General features: G+C 36.8%; 2 protein-coding genes and 1 non-coding gene across 8 annotated transcripts; 2 read left to right on the top strand and 1 right to left on the bottom strand.

The window, feature by feature from the left end:
• Window positions 1–772: 772 nt before the first annotated feature.
• On the bottom strand, window positions 773–865 carry TRNAY-GUA (transfer RNA tyrosine (anticodon GUA)). Its single transcript has 2 exons — window positions 829–865; window positions 773–808 (listed from the first exon to the last, which is right to left on the bottom strand). It is a non-coding gene; the product is annotated as a tRNA-Tyr (tRNA).
• Window positions 866–3,049: 2,184 nt separating this feature from the next.
• On the top strand, window positions 3,050–6,765 carry LOC137740987 (BTB/POZ domain-containing protein At3g22104). 5 transcript variants are annotated; one of them, XM_068480796.2, is made up of 3 exons: window positions 3,050–3,798; window positions 4,800–5,918; window positions 6,076–6,765. In XM_068480796.2, the coding sequence occupies exons 1-3, from the start codon at window positions 3,736–3,738 to the stop codon at window positions 6,535–6,537; spliced, it is 1,644 nt and encodes a 547-aa protein (XP_068336897.2). In that variant the 5' UTR covers window positions 3,050–3,735; the 3' UTR covers window positions 6,538–6,765. The 5 variants fall into 5 exon arrangements, with proteins under 5 accessions (XP_068336897.2, XP_088556870.1, XP_088556873.1 ...); XM_088700744.1 differs by lacking the exon at window positions 3,050–3,798 and adding an exon at window positions 4,176–4,601; XM_088700747.1 differs by lacking the exon at window positions 3,050–3,798 and adding an exon at window positions 4,343–4,557.
• A 2,801-nt stretch (window positions 6,766–9,566) lies between these two features.
• LOC137740100 (geranylgeranyl transferase type-2 subunit beta 1) lies at window positions 9,567–13,519 on the top strand. Of its 2 annotated transcripts, none has more exons than XM_068479909.2 (10): window positions 9,567–9,802; window positions 10,920–10,982; window positions 11,071–11,221; window positions 11,340–11,456; window positions 11,616–11,682; window positions 11,825–11,973; window positions 12,449–12,585; window positions 12,680–12,778; window positions 12,896–12,971; window positions 13,285–13,519. In XM_068479909.2, exons 2-10 carry the CDS (start codon window positions 10,929–10,931, stop codon window positions 13,377–13,379), a joined length of 945 nt encoding a protein of 314 aa, XP_068336010.2. In that variant the 5' UTR covers window positions 9,567–9,802; window positions 10,920–10,928; the 3' UTR covers window positions 13,380–13,519. The 2 variants fall into 2 exon arrangements, with proteins under 2 accessions (XP_068336010.2, XP_068336009.2); XM_068479908.2 differs by having other exon boundaries at window positions 10,903–10,982.
• Window positions 13,520–13,716: the final 197 nt, after the last annotated feature.

The raw sequence follows: 13,716 nt of genomic DNA, 5'->3' as shown, positions 1-13,716 counted from the left end.
CTTCTTCTTACTCAAATTGGTAACCAGGATACATCTTACATTAGGTAATTTGCATGCTTCAATAAGATCAACTTTTTTTAAAGGCGACATCGTGTAACCTAGAAGTATTGGTTATGCATCTAATTTGCGGCTTGTGTGAGACAATGAACATGCACGTGTGAGTAGCTGTCAGTAGCTGATTAGTGTGAACTCTACTAAGACTCATGACAATCACATATAAGTTCTTACAATTTAAACTTAAAAAGTAAATCTATGAACATAAGCATACATATGAACGGAAGTGTATAAGTATGAAAAGAGAAATAAAAAAAGGACCACCACATTACCTTTTTATTCACCTTTTTCTCAAATCGTAAAATTAATATTACCGCAATCCAAATACGATCATATGTTACGTGTCATTTTTTTTTTTTTACACAAAAAACAAGATTTTTAATGCTTTTGGCTAGGAGCCTAGGAATTAAAGTGTTGGTTTTTTGTGTAAAAGAATGACACAAGACATTTGGTAAAGTGAGAATGTTGAAATGCAAAGATTAGCGTAAAGTTTGCTAGCATTTCTCCATGATTTGTTATGGTTAGAAACTATTTTGTGTCTCAACTAGACATTGTTCAAACCAAAATATGGGCAATAATTTGGAATTTGATTTTCTCATTGTCATTAACCGAAAAAAGGATTTGATTCTCTGGATCATGCGTTGTATAATATTAGCTGCATATGTTTGTTCTTTTTAATAGAAAAAAAAAATTAATAAATAAAAATTGAAAATAGAAATCCGACCTGCCGGATTCGAACCAGCGACCTAAGGATGGCTGAGAGCATGTCACCCACTACAGTCCTCCGCTCTACCAACTGAGCTAAGGTCGGACTATTGACCAGGGAGGGGTTGCAAATATATTAACTTCTGATGCCTAATAAAATGTTCGGCCTCCATGTTGAATCCTACGATTAAGTTTTGGGCCTTATGAATCGTACATCATGTTTGGGCCCTATTAAATTGTACCTTGGTGAAAGATTACAGCAAAAAAAAGGTGATTTTTTAATAGGGAATTGTTAGTGGTACTTCAAAAGTCTCATTTTACACATCAAATTTTCTATATTTGGAAATAAAATTACACTTATGAGGAGTGTAGAATGAGACTATTGGAGTGCCAATAACACTTCCCTTTGAATATACAACTTTTATGTGATGAACAGTAATGCATTGGGCTTCCATATTTATATGTATTTAAAAACAATCATTATCTAACAGTTAGATATAATCTATGTGAATTATGTATTCAATATAATCATTATTTGACTTCCAAGATTGTATGATTATAACATTGTAGCATCTCCCGGATGGCACTTTATTGCATTTGACTCATAAAGCTAATGAGCAACTCATATCGTTTTATGACTCAATTCAAATTCAGATTGTTCCTCAAAGTTTTACTTATGAAGGTTAAACATTTGGATCTTTATATTTAAAATAAAAGATGTCATAAAATTAGGGTTTTTATACCAAATGGTCTTTTACATTTTGGGAATCTAGTTCAATCAATTTGGTCTGTCATGTTTGCTCTCACACATCGATTTGGTCATTGCCATCCAAATTCATTGAGAACTCTTTTAGTGTGCTAATATGACACATGTGTGGACTTACAAGTCTACTTATTTATTGCCATGTGGATCAAACAAAATTCAGCTATTCAAAAACTACGATCTAAAATTTTACAATAATAAATAATAAAAATAAAACCATCTTCGTAGGTCCCCCGCCGTCATGCCCTCCTCCCCCTTCCCCTCGAGAGATTATTCAGTGTGTTCAGAACACCGAATGAAACACCACATGTCATGATATAATTAGAGGGACACTTAAAAAACATTTTCCTCTTATTTTATAATATGTGGTGTTCCACTCCTATTTCGGACACACTGAAAAATCTATTCTCCCCTCCTTCCAAATTCTCGCCCATTCAACAGATCAATGCTCCTCAGTCTAAAAAATCTGAAACAATGAGATGGTGTCTCAATAGATTCAAATACTTAAATTAATTAATAAACATAAAAATACAAAATGCAAAAACACCAAGTCATTCGTTCATGGGTTATAATATATGGAGACCAATGAGGTGGTCTTGCAGTTTGGGTTGTGGAGGAACTCACCCAACTCATTGTTGCAGCAACTCATGCTAATTTTGGATTTGAGGCGTAACATGACATACAGAGAGAGACTCAAACTGCATGGGGGGATGGGGGTGGGGGTGGACGATCGGGGAAATCTGCAGGGGGGGATGGGGGTGGTTTGGACGGGAAGAACCAAATTGACATGTGGAGCAAACATGCTGAAACAAATTGACTGAATAGAAACATGATTGAATAGTTAAAATCTAAAAAGTTTAAGGTGACTCAAAACTAAAACTTGAATTATTTTCACAATTGAGCTTAGCAAAGCTAATCCAAAAGCTCAAGCTTTGTTCACAAACGAACCAGGCTGAGCTTGAAAATTCATTTGAGTTGAGTTTGAGCATAGATTTACGAGTATTTTCTTCGAATCAAATTCCCCTTCCTTCCCGTCTCTTCATATTTAAACGGTCACGATTAGACCACTTTAACATCTTGTGTTAACACTTTTATAGAGAAAGAAAGAAAAAGAGGAAAGTGAGAGAGAATGGGAGGAGAGAAAATCCTACTCTGCTTCATTCAAGTAGGATATTTTGGTAGGCCCAACTACACGAGAGATTTTGCACTGTGCTTGGAATAAGGGCATATATGTAATATATCATAATACAAATTGATGAACACTTGAAAAAAGACTTCAATCCACTTGTATACTAACATATGACATACCGTTCGGTATTCCTAGCACATTAAAAAATCTCTTTAACTACGCAGAAATGGGATCCTCCAAACCCACCCCCAATAACAAACGTCCAAATATAATCCCACCAAAACAAAATAAATAATTAGAAAGGAGAATCTGAAATGGTCCCAATGTACAAATAACAAATCCCTGCTAGAGGGGGAAATTCAACCCAATTAATAAAGTAGTGGAGGGGAGAGATGTAATGGGTGCACTGCACTGCACACCTACAGAGAGACTTGCAGCGATGAACGTGACCCAAAAACCAAAGGGGGGGAGGGAGAGGAGGGGAAAGCGAGCCAGCAACAAAGCTTCACTTCCAAGCTTTAATGGTCTTCCCCCCAAAAAGAATAATCCCACTTCCAACATTAACAATTATGCACTAATAATTTATACTTTCACCTAATCAATTAATTAATAGATTTCCTAAGCTTATAGATGCATTTTCTCTGGGAATGTCCAAAATGGCTAGTCGTCTACTATATAGTAATACACACTTCAGCTGCTCTCTCTCTCTCTCTCTCTCTCTCTCACTCTCTCTCTCTCTATATATATATATATATGTATATGTATAATCTGCCTTTACACTCTTTGCTAATTCTCACTTCTCTAAAACCCCAGTCGAGAGCCACCACCACATTGCTTCTGCCTGAACCAATAGCGTCCAATTCTTTTTTCCAGTAATCAAAGCAACCTCTTTCCCTTTGTCTTCTTCCCCATTCAGAATATGGTTTTGTGTCCTCTTCCTCCTCCCCATTTGTCCTCCTCGCCTCTCTGTCTCTGCTGCACCCTTAAAAAATAACTTCTTTTGCTCTTCTGATTGCAAGTCCCCAAAAATAACTCTTGATCTGAAGTGGGTTTTTGTTTTTAAGCTTTTTTAATCATTTGGGTTATGGAAGTTCATTGTGATCTTGAAGTGGATGTCAATGGGGAAGAGTCTTTCATGGTGGACAAGGTAATAATTCTGTGCTTGCAAATGGTTTCAACCCCTTTTTTTTTTTTTTTTTTTTTTACAGAAAAGTTCCATACATTTTCATCTGTCCAAATGTAATTTTATAGTAAACTTTTGTGCTTGACTTGTCAAGTTTTATTCATAAAGTCTGTAAATTTCATGCATGCTCTGGTAATTTTTATCTGGGTTACTTTCCATTTTTATCCATCTTGACTGATGAATTGCAAAGATTTTCCCTTTTTTTAATAGCAAAAACCTATCTTTTTCTTGTGTTAAATGTAATTTTGTCATAACATTTTTCGTACATTCTCTGGTAAATTTTATCCGGGTGACTTTCCAATTTATCCACCATGGCTGATGGATTGCAAAGATTCATCCTTTTGTCCCCAACCATTTAATTTTCACACCTATAATGCATTGATGTGGGTCATGAACTCATGGCTGCCTTAGCTTTTTGTTCTTTTGGTTCTGTCTTTTTAATTCAACAAATTGCACGCCTTTTCCGTTTTGCTTCATTCTCTCCCATTTATTGCTGCTGTTATGGGAATTGGGAGGCTCAAATCTTCACTTATTTTGATATGGACTCTGAGAGTGAGAGGGTGTTACTTTCATGGCCGTATTTATTGCCATTTTTCTGCCCTCCATTGCAGGGAACCTTGGATGATTGGCAGACAACTTTTTCTCAATTGCCACACCACAATTTATTACATATAACGACCTCTTTTCATTTCTTTGGCACCTTCTGGCTTTCTGGTGTAGAATGTAGATTCCCACTTTTTTATTTATTTAGTTCATTTTTCTATTCAGTGAGTTCATCCTTTTGGTGGGTTTTGCTGTAAATTGGATTTTTTGTTGGGATTTTTTTGTGCTTGTTGAATTTCTTGAATACTTCAAGTTAGAACATTGTTCTGAGTAATTTACTAGCTCTCAACTGTTTTTTATTACTTTTTAGTGAATTTTTCAGCAAATGAGTGGTAATTCTGGTTTCATGAACATTTTTGTAGACAGCTATTGCCTCCTACTGTGGAAAATTGAGCAAACTACTTGGTAAATCAAAAGTTTCCTCAAGAAATCTTAAAGTGGTATTCCATGATTTTCCCGGAGGAGCAGAGAGTTTCGAGCTGATTGCGAGGTTCTGCTACAACAATGGCAGCATTTACATAACTCCTTCCAACATTTCCCTCCTTTACTGTGCCGCGCAGTTCATGGAAATGAACAATTCTGTCGCTGGCAGACATAATTTGTTACAAAAAGCGGAGAATTCATTTGAAGAGATCAGGTATTGGTCATGGTCTGAGCTTTTGACGGCTTTGAAGCAGTGCCAGGATTTGCTATCGGTTGCAAATTCTTTGAGTCTAGTTGAGAAATGCTTGGATACCCTTGTTGCAAGATTGCCTTGGACAAGCGAAGCGAGTCCCTGTCCTTCGACTTCATCTCCTGACAGCTCTGGAATTCGGTTTTCGTGCGACACTAGAAGCACCGAGAGTTTGAAAACCACCTTGTCTCGAGCAACCTGGTGGTTCGAGGATCTTCTAGTTTTAGGTCCAAATTTGGTTGAAATGCTGGTCAAGGCCATGGTTTCGCGAAAACTCGATCATGTTATCATTAGTAGGTTCCTCTTTTACTACCAGAAATCGAAGTTTTACACTGTCAAATCTGATACCAAGCGCACCATGGCTGAAATGGTCATTGAGATGCTGTATATGCTTGATCAGAGCTGTGTTTCATGCAAGAGCTTATTTGGGATTCTTCGAGTTATGCTGAATTTGAACTTAAACAAGAGTATTAGAGATAAGTTGGAGAAAATGATCGGTTCACAGCTAGATCAAGCAACATTGGACAATTTGCTTGTTCCATCCCCACAAGGAATGAATTATTTGTATGATGTCAATCTTGTGCTACGGTTCTTGAAATCATTTCTGCATGACAGAGGAACCCGTCAAGCTGACAGGCCCCCAATGCTATTAAGGAAAGTTGCTGCTTTGGTTGATTTGTATATAGCAGAAGTAGCCCCAGATCCTTGTTTGAAGCCTTCAAAGTTTCTGGCTTTAGCCATCGCGCTGCCGGATTCTGCGAGAGACTCTTATGATGAGCTTTACCATGCCATAGACATGTATCTACAGGTATTAGATTTATCTCAAAATAATTTATGCTCTTGTAAATTTTGTTTTAATAACTTATGATCCAAGAATTCAAATAGCACATTTCGAAAATTTAATTACACCGAACATATTTTGAAGATTATTCATTTGAAGTTGGTTTTGATCTGCTTTGACATAGGTACACCCAGGACTTTCTGAAGACGAAAAGATGAAGATATGTTGTGTGTTGAACTATGAGAAGCTCTCAGCAGAGACTTGCGTACACCTTTCACAGAACACAAAGTTTTCATCAAAATCTGCAGTCCAAGCTCTTGTCTATCAGCAATCCAAGCTCAAAAGCTTACTCCACGCTACCAACAATCCCAAGTCGTACACTGACTCCCCTTATAGCGCCATTTCTGAGGCCGAAAGTAGGGGATTAAGGAAAGATGATGCCAATGTACAACTTGTGCTTTATGCCGGGAAAATCGATCTCTCAGATGACAATGAGAAGCTCAGAACACATCTGCAAGGCATGCAGTGCAGGGTCATGGAATTGGAAAAACTTTGCAAGAAAATGCAATCTCAAATGGCGAAGTTTACGAAATCGAAAGCACCAAGCCACTACCATACAAGATCTTTGCCCAAACTTTGTTCATGATACAAGTTTTGCATTTCATTCCTTTAGTTTTAATCATTATCTCATTCGTGTATAGCTCAAGGAAATTGTTTTTCTTTTATTTATTTTTATGCGTTTTTAGCAGATTCTTCTTTCTTTGCTGCATAACTAAAGTTGTTTCACTTAGATTGTAAAATCTTTGGTTGTACAGTTACAGAAAGAGAACCTGTTGATTCATTTTTTATTCGAATGGCGCCTCTTTTTCTTAAAGATACGTAGTACTTAGAGCTAACGGAAGACTTGGCGCATAACCGAGCGCAATGACATTCAAGGATTCATACAATTGACCCTACTTAATGGGATAAGTCTTCAGTTGTTGTTGTTTGAATGGCCCCTCTACTAATTTTTTGTAGTGCTCTGGGTAGATAAGGATAAATGCAAGGTTAAGTCATTTTCTTCCAGTCACTCTCACACTTGTGGAATGCAAGCTGGAAAGCATATATTCTGCATGAACATATGAGGGTGGAGCGAATGAAAGCCGAACGTATTTCATGACATACGTACTTTTCTGTTTTAAGCCACCGTATTTTGCACATGAACTAGGGTAGTTTGTTCATACCACCAAGGAGAGGGGAGAGATAATGGCACATAACCAGTTACTTCAGTCTTTTTACTGAAAAGTACATGTAATCAAGATGTAGACAATATGAACATCTCGATAGTTGATAATGTGTCGATATGTTTGTTAGTGTTGAGTGGTCGGACATGTCACGTGATCAAACAGGTTGACCTAAATTTTTTTCACCTGATACATCACATCATCACATGACCACTGAGTTCCATCAAGACATGGACTCGTAGAGATGACAACACTTGAAAGTTTTTGTCGATGAAATACCCCTCTTTTGCCTAATCAACGTGTATCTACCACCATCACTATTATCACCATCGCCGTCATCATCGTCATCGTTAATCTCTGCTAAAGATTAAAAAAAGTAGTTTTCTTTGTCATATGGTTTCAATTATATGTCAACCAATAAAACAAAGAACAAAAGTAACTTAATAGTAAGATATATAAAAAGTCAAGTGTAGTTGTTATTGACTTGCCCTAAAATCAATGGAAGAATGAGTATACAAATTGTCACATGGTCCACTTATGTACTGCAAGTCATGTATATGCCAAGAAAGACAACTGTTGGCTATTGACATGAACAATTCTTTTCTCCTGAGATTCCGCAACATTCTTCACCCAATTAACCAATGGCCAAACTCTTAATTTCATGAGATTTTAATTAAGACATTCAGATTACTATGTAGGTCAATATTTTACCAAATACAATACTAAATTGATCCCTTGGTAACAACTTGACCATGTGTGCTTACTTCTACATTCTCAAGTTCTGATGTTGTACAGTTTTTTCTATACAATTGTATTGGGAGGAGGGTTAAATTTGAGATTTAGAGTGTACGAGTGAGTGCTCTTAATCAATTGAGTTAAGGTTTTTAGCCAAAATAGTCCCTGATATTTGCATAATACATCACTCTGGTCCTAGAGATTTGAAATCAATAGAAGTGGTCCCTGAGATTGTATGGACGTATAAGGAGTTAGGCTAGTAGAGCAAACTAGCTTATATGTGAAGCTCAATGGGCACATGTACGTTTGATAAGTATTGTCTGCTTGTTTGACTTGAGGGTCACCAAACATAAAACGTAAAACGTTATCAGAAAGTTAAACAATTTTGCACACAAACGTATAATGAAATTGATTTTTAGATGAAACTTTAACTTGTTTAATAGTACGTAACATTCTTTTCCCGTAAAAGTCTACGAGCGGAAAAATACTACTAAACAAAAAACCTAGTAGCTGATGATCAGACGTAACGTATCATGCAGGATTACTATTCACGTGGACATGAATTGTACGGTCAATGGTGTTATAGGTAAGTTATCCGGGTCAGCCTCAAATTTTGATGAAACCAAGATGATCTCATATGAACGAAGAGACAAAATCCCACAAAAGCCTTTTACTTAGACGCCACTTTTCCTCTCCTGCTAATTCCTACGATACCTTTTATGGAAGCAATATATTTAATAAACTCTAACATTATGTTTGGATGATGAAATTTAAAATTACTAAGAAATTTTAAAATGACAGAAATTGAAACGACGAGATTTTATTTTCTACAATTTGCGAATTTTCTTGTTTGGTAAACCTAAAAGAACAATGAAATTGAATATGAAATTTGTTATTTTTAAACTCTCATTCATAGAAATTGGGAAATGACACATATTTACATGAAATTTAAACTTAGGAATTAGAGGTCCCAAATTCCAAGTTTTTTTCCGCGCGGAAATTCTAAATTTATATGTTTATGAATCCAACAAGGGAATTGGTGCATATCAATTTATAAATTATGATTTTTACCCAAATTCCAAGTTTATTTCCCTTATCCAAACATAGTGTAACATTGATTCTACAACAAAATTCTGGTAAGATTTTGTTTGATACAAGCAATAGTGGAGAGATATTAATTCAACACGAAACGTTAGGTATGGACGGAGCCACAAACAGTTTTGTGGGGGCAATTTTCAGTGATGAAATTACCTTAAAATTTTGATACAATGCTATTAGGTTATGTCGAACAACATGATTTTGGCTAATTGATGTTTAGAATGCAGTAAATCCTTAGCAAAGCAAGAAATTACATAGCTCGGAAGGGTAAAAGGATAAGTTATTCAATTGAATGACAAAAAAACAAGAGTGCATGAAGATAAAATAGGGGTGTAAAATGTTTTGTTTTTTATTTATTTAACACATTCTAAAGAAATCGATTTGAGCTAAGTCATACACTAAGCTAACCATAATCAGATGTTGAACTAGCCACAATAGCTACTCATTGACAAATAATAGGAGACAAAATAAAAATGGTAGGAGATTCATGAAAAGAAAATAAAAATAAATGATTAATCGACAAGAAGTCCAGGCCCAAAACAAAATAGAGAAAATAACAGCCCATAACCCCGCTCAGTAAAAAGCCCAACCCGTTTCTTACATCACGCAAGAATTACCGGGAAATAACACCTGCCGGTTTTCTGGTTCGTCCTCAGTCCTCACTATTCCTCCGCTCAATCTGCAACTACGCCTCCTCCACGCCGTCCGCGATACCGCCGCCTCCTCGCCCTCCGCGATAACGCCGCCTCCTCGCCCTCCGCGATAACGCCGCCTCATCCGTCTGCGACAACGCCTCATCATCCTCTATTCTGTTGCGTCTTCTGGTTTCTCAGGGCAAGCAAATAAAACGAAAAGGTATTTGCTTAAATAGTGTGATTTTGCTTGCAAGGGTTTCTAGTTAGGGCTAATGGAAATTTACGATTTGGGTAGTGATTAAGTAGTGTAATTTTAATTGGGTTGATGAGTTTTCTGTATTTCATTTGTGATCTGAGAAGTGGTCCTGCTGGTGTCTAAACTAACGGTATTGATTTGTTGGGTTTTACAGGTTAGGTCCTTTTCTACTGATTTAGTACTGCAAGAGGTTTCTGGGGTTTGATTATCCAAACCAATTTTCAAATCTGTTTATTTTGATTCTTCTTCCAGCCCAGAATTAGTGGCCGGCAATCCATATTTCGATTGGAATTAATTTTTCCCTACTTATTAGAATTAGCTCTTGATGATTTAATATGTATGCCTTTCGTCTATTCCATCGAACTGAAACCTTGCATATCATGTTGTTGTTTGGTTGGCTTTGTATTGTCGTACGCTGTTCAGCTATTGGGCTTTGGTATTAGTAGGATGAAACTGATTTTGGCTTGTAAAGTTAAAAGAAATATTGCTGGGCAGTAAGTCGTCTTTCTTTTCCCTCTAGTTTTTATTTTTTATTTTTTCGCTTTCTTATAAGGACTATTATTTATTTTTCATACTTTAATGTTGCTCTATGTTCACGATTGGGTTGTGGCCAATAACGGATTGTATGAATTTCACTTGTGTTAATTGAACAATTTTGTGTCAAGCTGTGAACTTGTGATTAACTGTAAGAGCATGTCTTAATACATAGTTCAAGATTATTGCTTTCATTTGATATGCTTGTGTGATTGGTTTAGAGTTTAGTGCATCTATGTTTGAGACAATTTGAGCTTCGGAAGTGATTTTTGCACTCCCCTTTTTGTGCCATGCACTCCTCTCTCATTTTCTAGCGTAGGATTGAATGAATCAAAGGGAATCGAGGGACAAATCCGAGGGGAGGAGTGTTGGAAGGAGAAAATGGGAGTGTGAAATTTACCACTCATTGGTTTTTATACTTGGAATTTGTCTCTGGGGAAATGTGTAGAGTTTGTGAGTTACTATTTCATGTTACATCACCGTTGACCATCACATTTACCAGTTTCTGTTTGCACACATTGTTAACACAGCTTTGCCTGTTTTGAAGTATAAACTGATGGGGGAGCTTGCAACTCGGAAACATGTTGAATTCATTGTATCGGTCGAAAAGGTCTGATTTTTGTGTTGGAGTAAAATTTTCAATGCTTTTGGTTTGTACATTGAAGCTAAGAGTAATATTACGGTGATGCTGTACTCAGAGAAAGGACTCTTTTGAGGCGGTTGCGATGGAGCATATAAGAATGAGTGGGGCGTACTGGGGTCTGACTACTCTTGATCTTTTGGGAAAGCTCCACGTTGTGGATGTTGAAGAGGTTGTTTCCTGGGTCATCCAGTGCCAACATGATTCAGGTTTTTACTTTGTTTATATCATTAGTCCGACAACACTGAACTATTGTTTTGATCTTCATTTGTTTGTTTGGTTATTTGGGGTTGTAGAGAGAATGATGTTATAGTTGTGTTTGTGCAGGCGGGTTTGGAGGTAGCATTGGGCACGACCCACACATACTGTATACGTTAAGTGCTGTGCAGGTTTTGGCCTTGTTTGACAAGCTTGATGTTCTGGATGTTGAGAAGGTTGTAAGTTGTATCCTTTATCACATCTATTTGTAAATTGAAAAAAGCTCTTGCTACCTTTGTATGCATTTTCTATTGATGAAAATGGCTTCTTATACAAAGTTAGAATACTAACTGTATAAAGGATAGTGAGCATGGCCAGTTTTGTGCAACTTAATGTGTAATTCAGATGTTGCTGGGTTGCAAAATGAAGATGGATCATTTTCAGGTGACATGTGGGGTGAAATTGATACACGGTACTCTTTTATGATTTCCTTTGAGTCTGGAGACTCATGATTTTTGAAGTCATCTCTTTATATAGAACATGATTTAGTTACAATTCTTCGCTTTTTCTCATAGAAGGAATTAACAAAGCACTAACACACGTTTTTCTTTTAGGTTTTCTTATATTGCTATCTGTTGTCTCTCATTACTACATCGTTTGGATAAAATCAATGTGGAGAAGGCCGTCAGCTACATTTTAAGTTGTAAAAATCATGATGGAGGGTTTGGATCTACGCCCGGTGCGGAGTCTCATGCAGGTCAAAGTAAGTTATTTACTCACATAATGTCTCTACAAAGTTTTACTTTCTGACTAGTGCTTAATAAATCAGTTGTGTTTTATAGCCATTTCATATTTTCTGTATTTTGCTTGTTAAATGAAATTTATGTGGGTTGTGCTCAGCAAATTCATGCTTAGTTCAGATTCAGTCATTATCCATCAAATGTATTACTTGAACATGTTAACTTAATAGATAACCGGAGCTGTTTCCCTTTTGTCAATTCAATGGAAGTTAGCAGTTATTTTTGCATTGCACATAACCTAGTTAGTTTTAAGCTAAGGTTGTTAATACTATTTTCCTTATCACATCATTTAAACTCCCAAGTCTATTGATGTATCCTTAATCTTGCTTTTCCACATGTCGGGTCCAGCGATGACATAATTATTTTGTATTGTCTGTGATTCTGTGTGTCCAAATTACACACTCAAATACATCTTCGATCTGCCCATTGTGACTGCAGTTTTCTGTTGCGTGGGTGCCCTTGCCATTACGGGGTCACTACATCATATTGACAAGGACCTCCTCGGTTGGTGGTTATGTGAGCGGCAAGATAATAAAACTGGAGGTCTTAGTGGTCGGCCAGAGAAACTTCCCGACGTGGGTTTTATCTTTGTTTGAAATTGAAGATTGAAACTGAATTTGCTTCTACTGACATTCTTGGAATCTCCCTTACGACATTTGTGCACTTCAGGTCTGCTACTCATGGTGGGCTCTTTCCAGTTTGATCATGATTGACAGAGTTCATTGGATCAATAAGGACAAACTCATCAAGTTCATTTTAAACTGCCAGGTTACATTTACCTAATGAGCTATTTGTACATTTGCATTATTCTTTAGAAATGGCCATTCTCCCTGTTTTCGTATTTTCAGAGTGAAAACTGTAACCATGCCTTGTTCAAAACTGCAGGACATTGAAAATGGAGGAATTTCTGACCGACCAGATGATGCCGTTGATGTCTACCATACCTACTTTGGTGTAGCTGGTATGTAATTGCTTTGGTTCCACCTTTTGTTTTTTTGCCAGTTTCTTTACATAGTAATTTGGCAACGTTAGTTAGAGCTTCTGAGCTTCCAACTAGTTTCACAAGGATTGCTAGTAGGAAAAACTACTTATGATGGAACATAACGCCAAATGTTTTTATAAGATGATTTGTATTCCTCGCGTATTGTCTTTCGAGAAAAATATCTTGTTGCAAAATGAAATGGGGGTGTAAACGAAAGCAGATAACTTCCAACTTCAACAGTTTGCTATTTTATTCATGACATTACATCTCAGATTGATGTTTTTTGATGCAGGACTTTCCCTTCTTGAATATCCAGGGTTGAAAGCTATCGATCCGGCATACGCTTTGCCAGTTGATGTCGTAAATAGGATTATATTGGACAGGTAGAAGGTTCTTGTTGCAATGTGATACCTCATTGTTTCTCTAATATGTTACAAAGCTCACCAAAGTTTTGCATATTTGGTTAATAGGACTGGACTAGATTGAAATGAATCATTTGATTCTGAAAGATAACTATATTTCAAGACTTTCATTGTTGTCGGTGTCTTTCGGGTCCCAAGTCATGGGTAGACCTGTAAACGGGTCGGGTTTATTGGGTTTGGGTCGTGTTCAACCCGACTCGTTAAGTTAACGGGTCATCCAAATCCAACCCGTTAAGCTAACGGGTCATCCGTTACCTGTTAACAATTATTATTATTATTTTGCGCAGAGTTCATTTTTTGTT

This window comes from Pyrus communis, chromosome 9, assembly GCF_041283825.1.
Source record: "Pyrus communis isolate YQ-2024b chromosome 9, ASM4128382v1, whole genome shotgun sequence".
Lineage (NCBI taxonomy): Eukaryota > Viridiplantae > Streptophyta > Magnoliopsida > Rosales > Rosaceae > Pyrus > Pyrus communis.
Note: the sequence above shows the minus strand (reverse complement) of the source record. Positions and strands in the feature narration are given on the sequence as shown.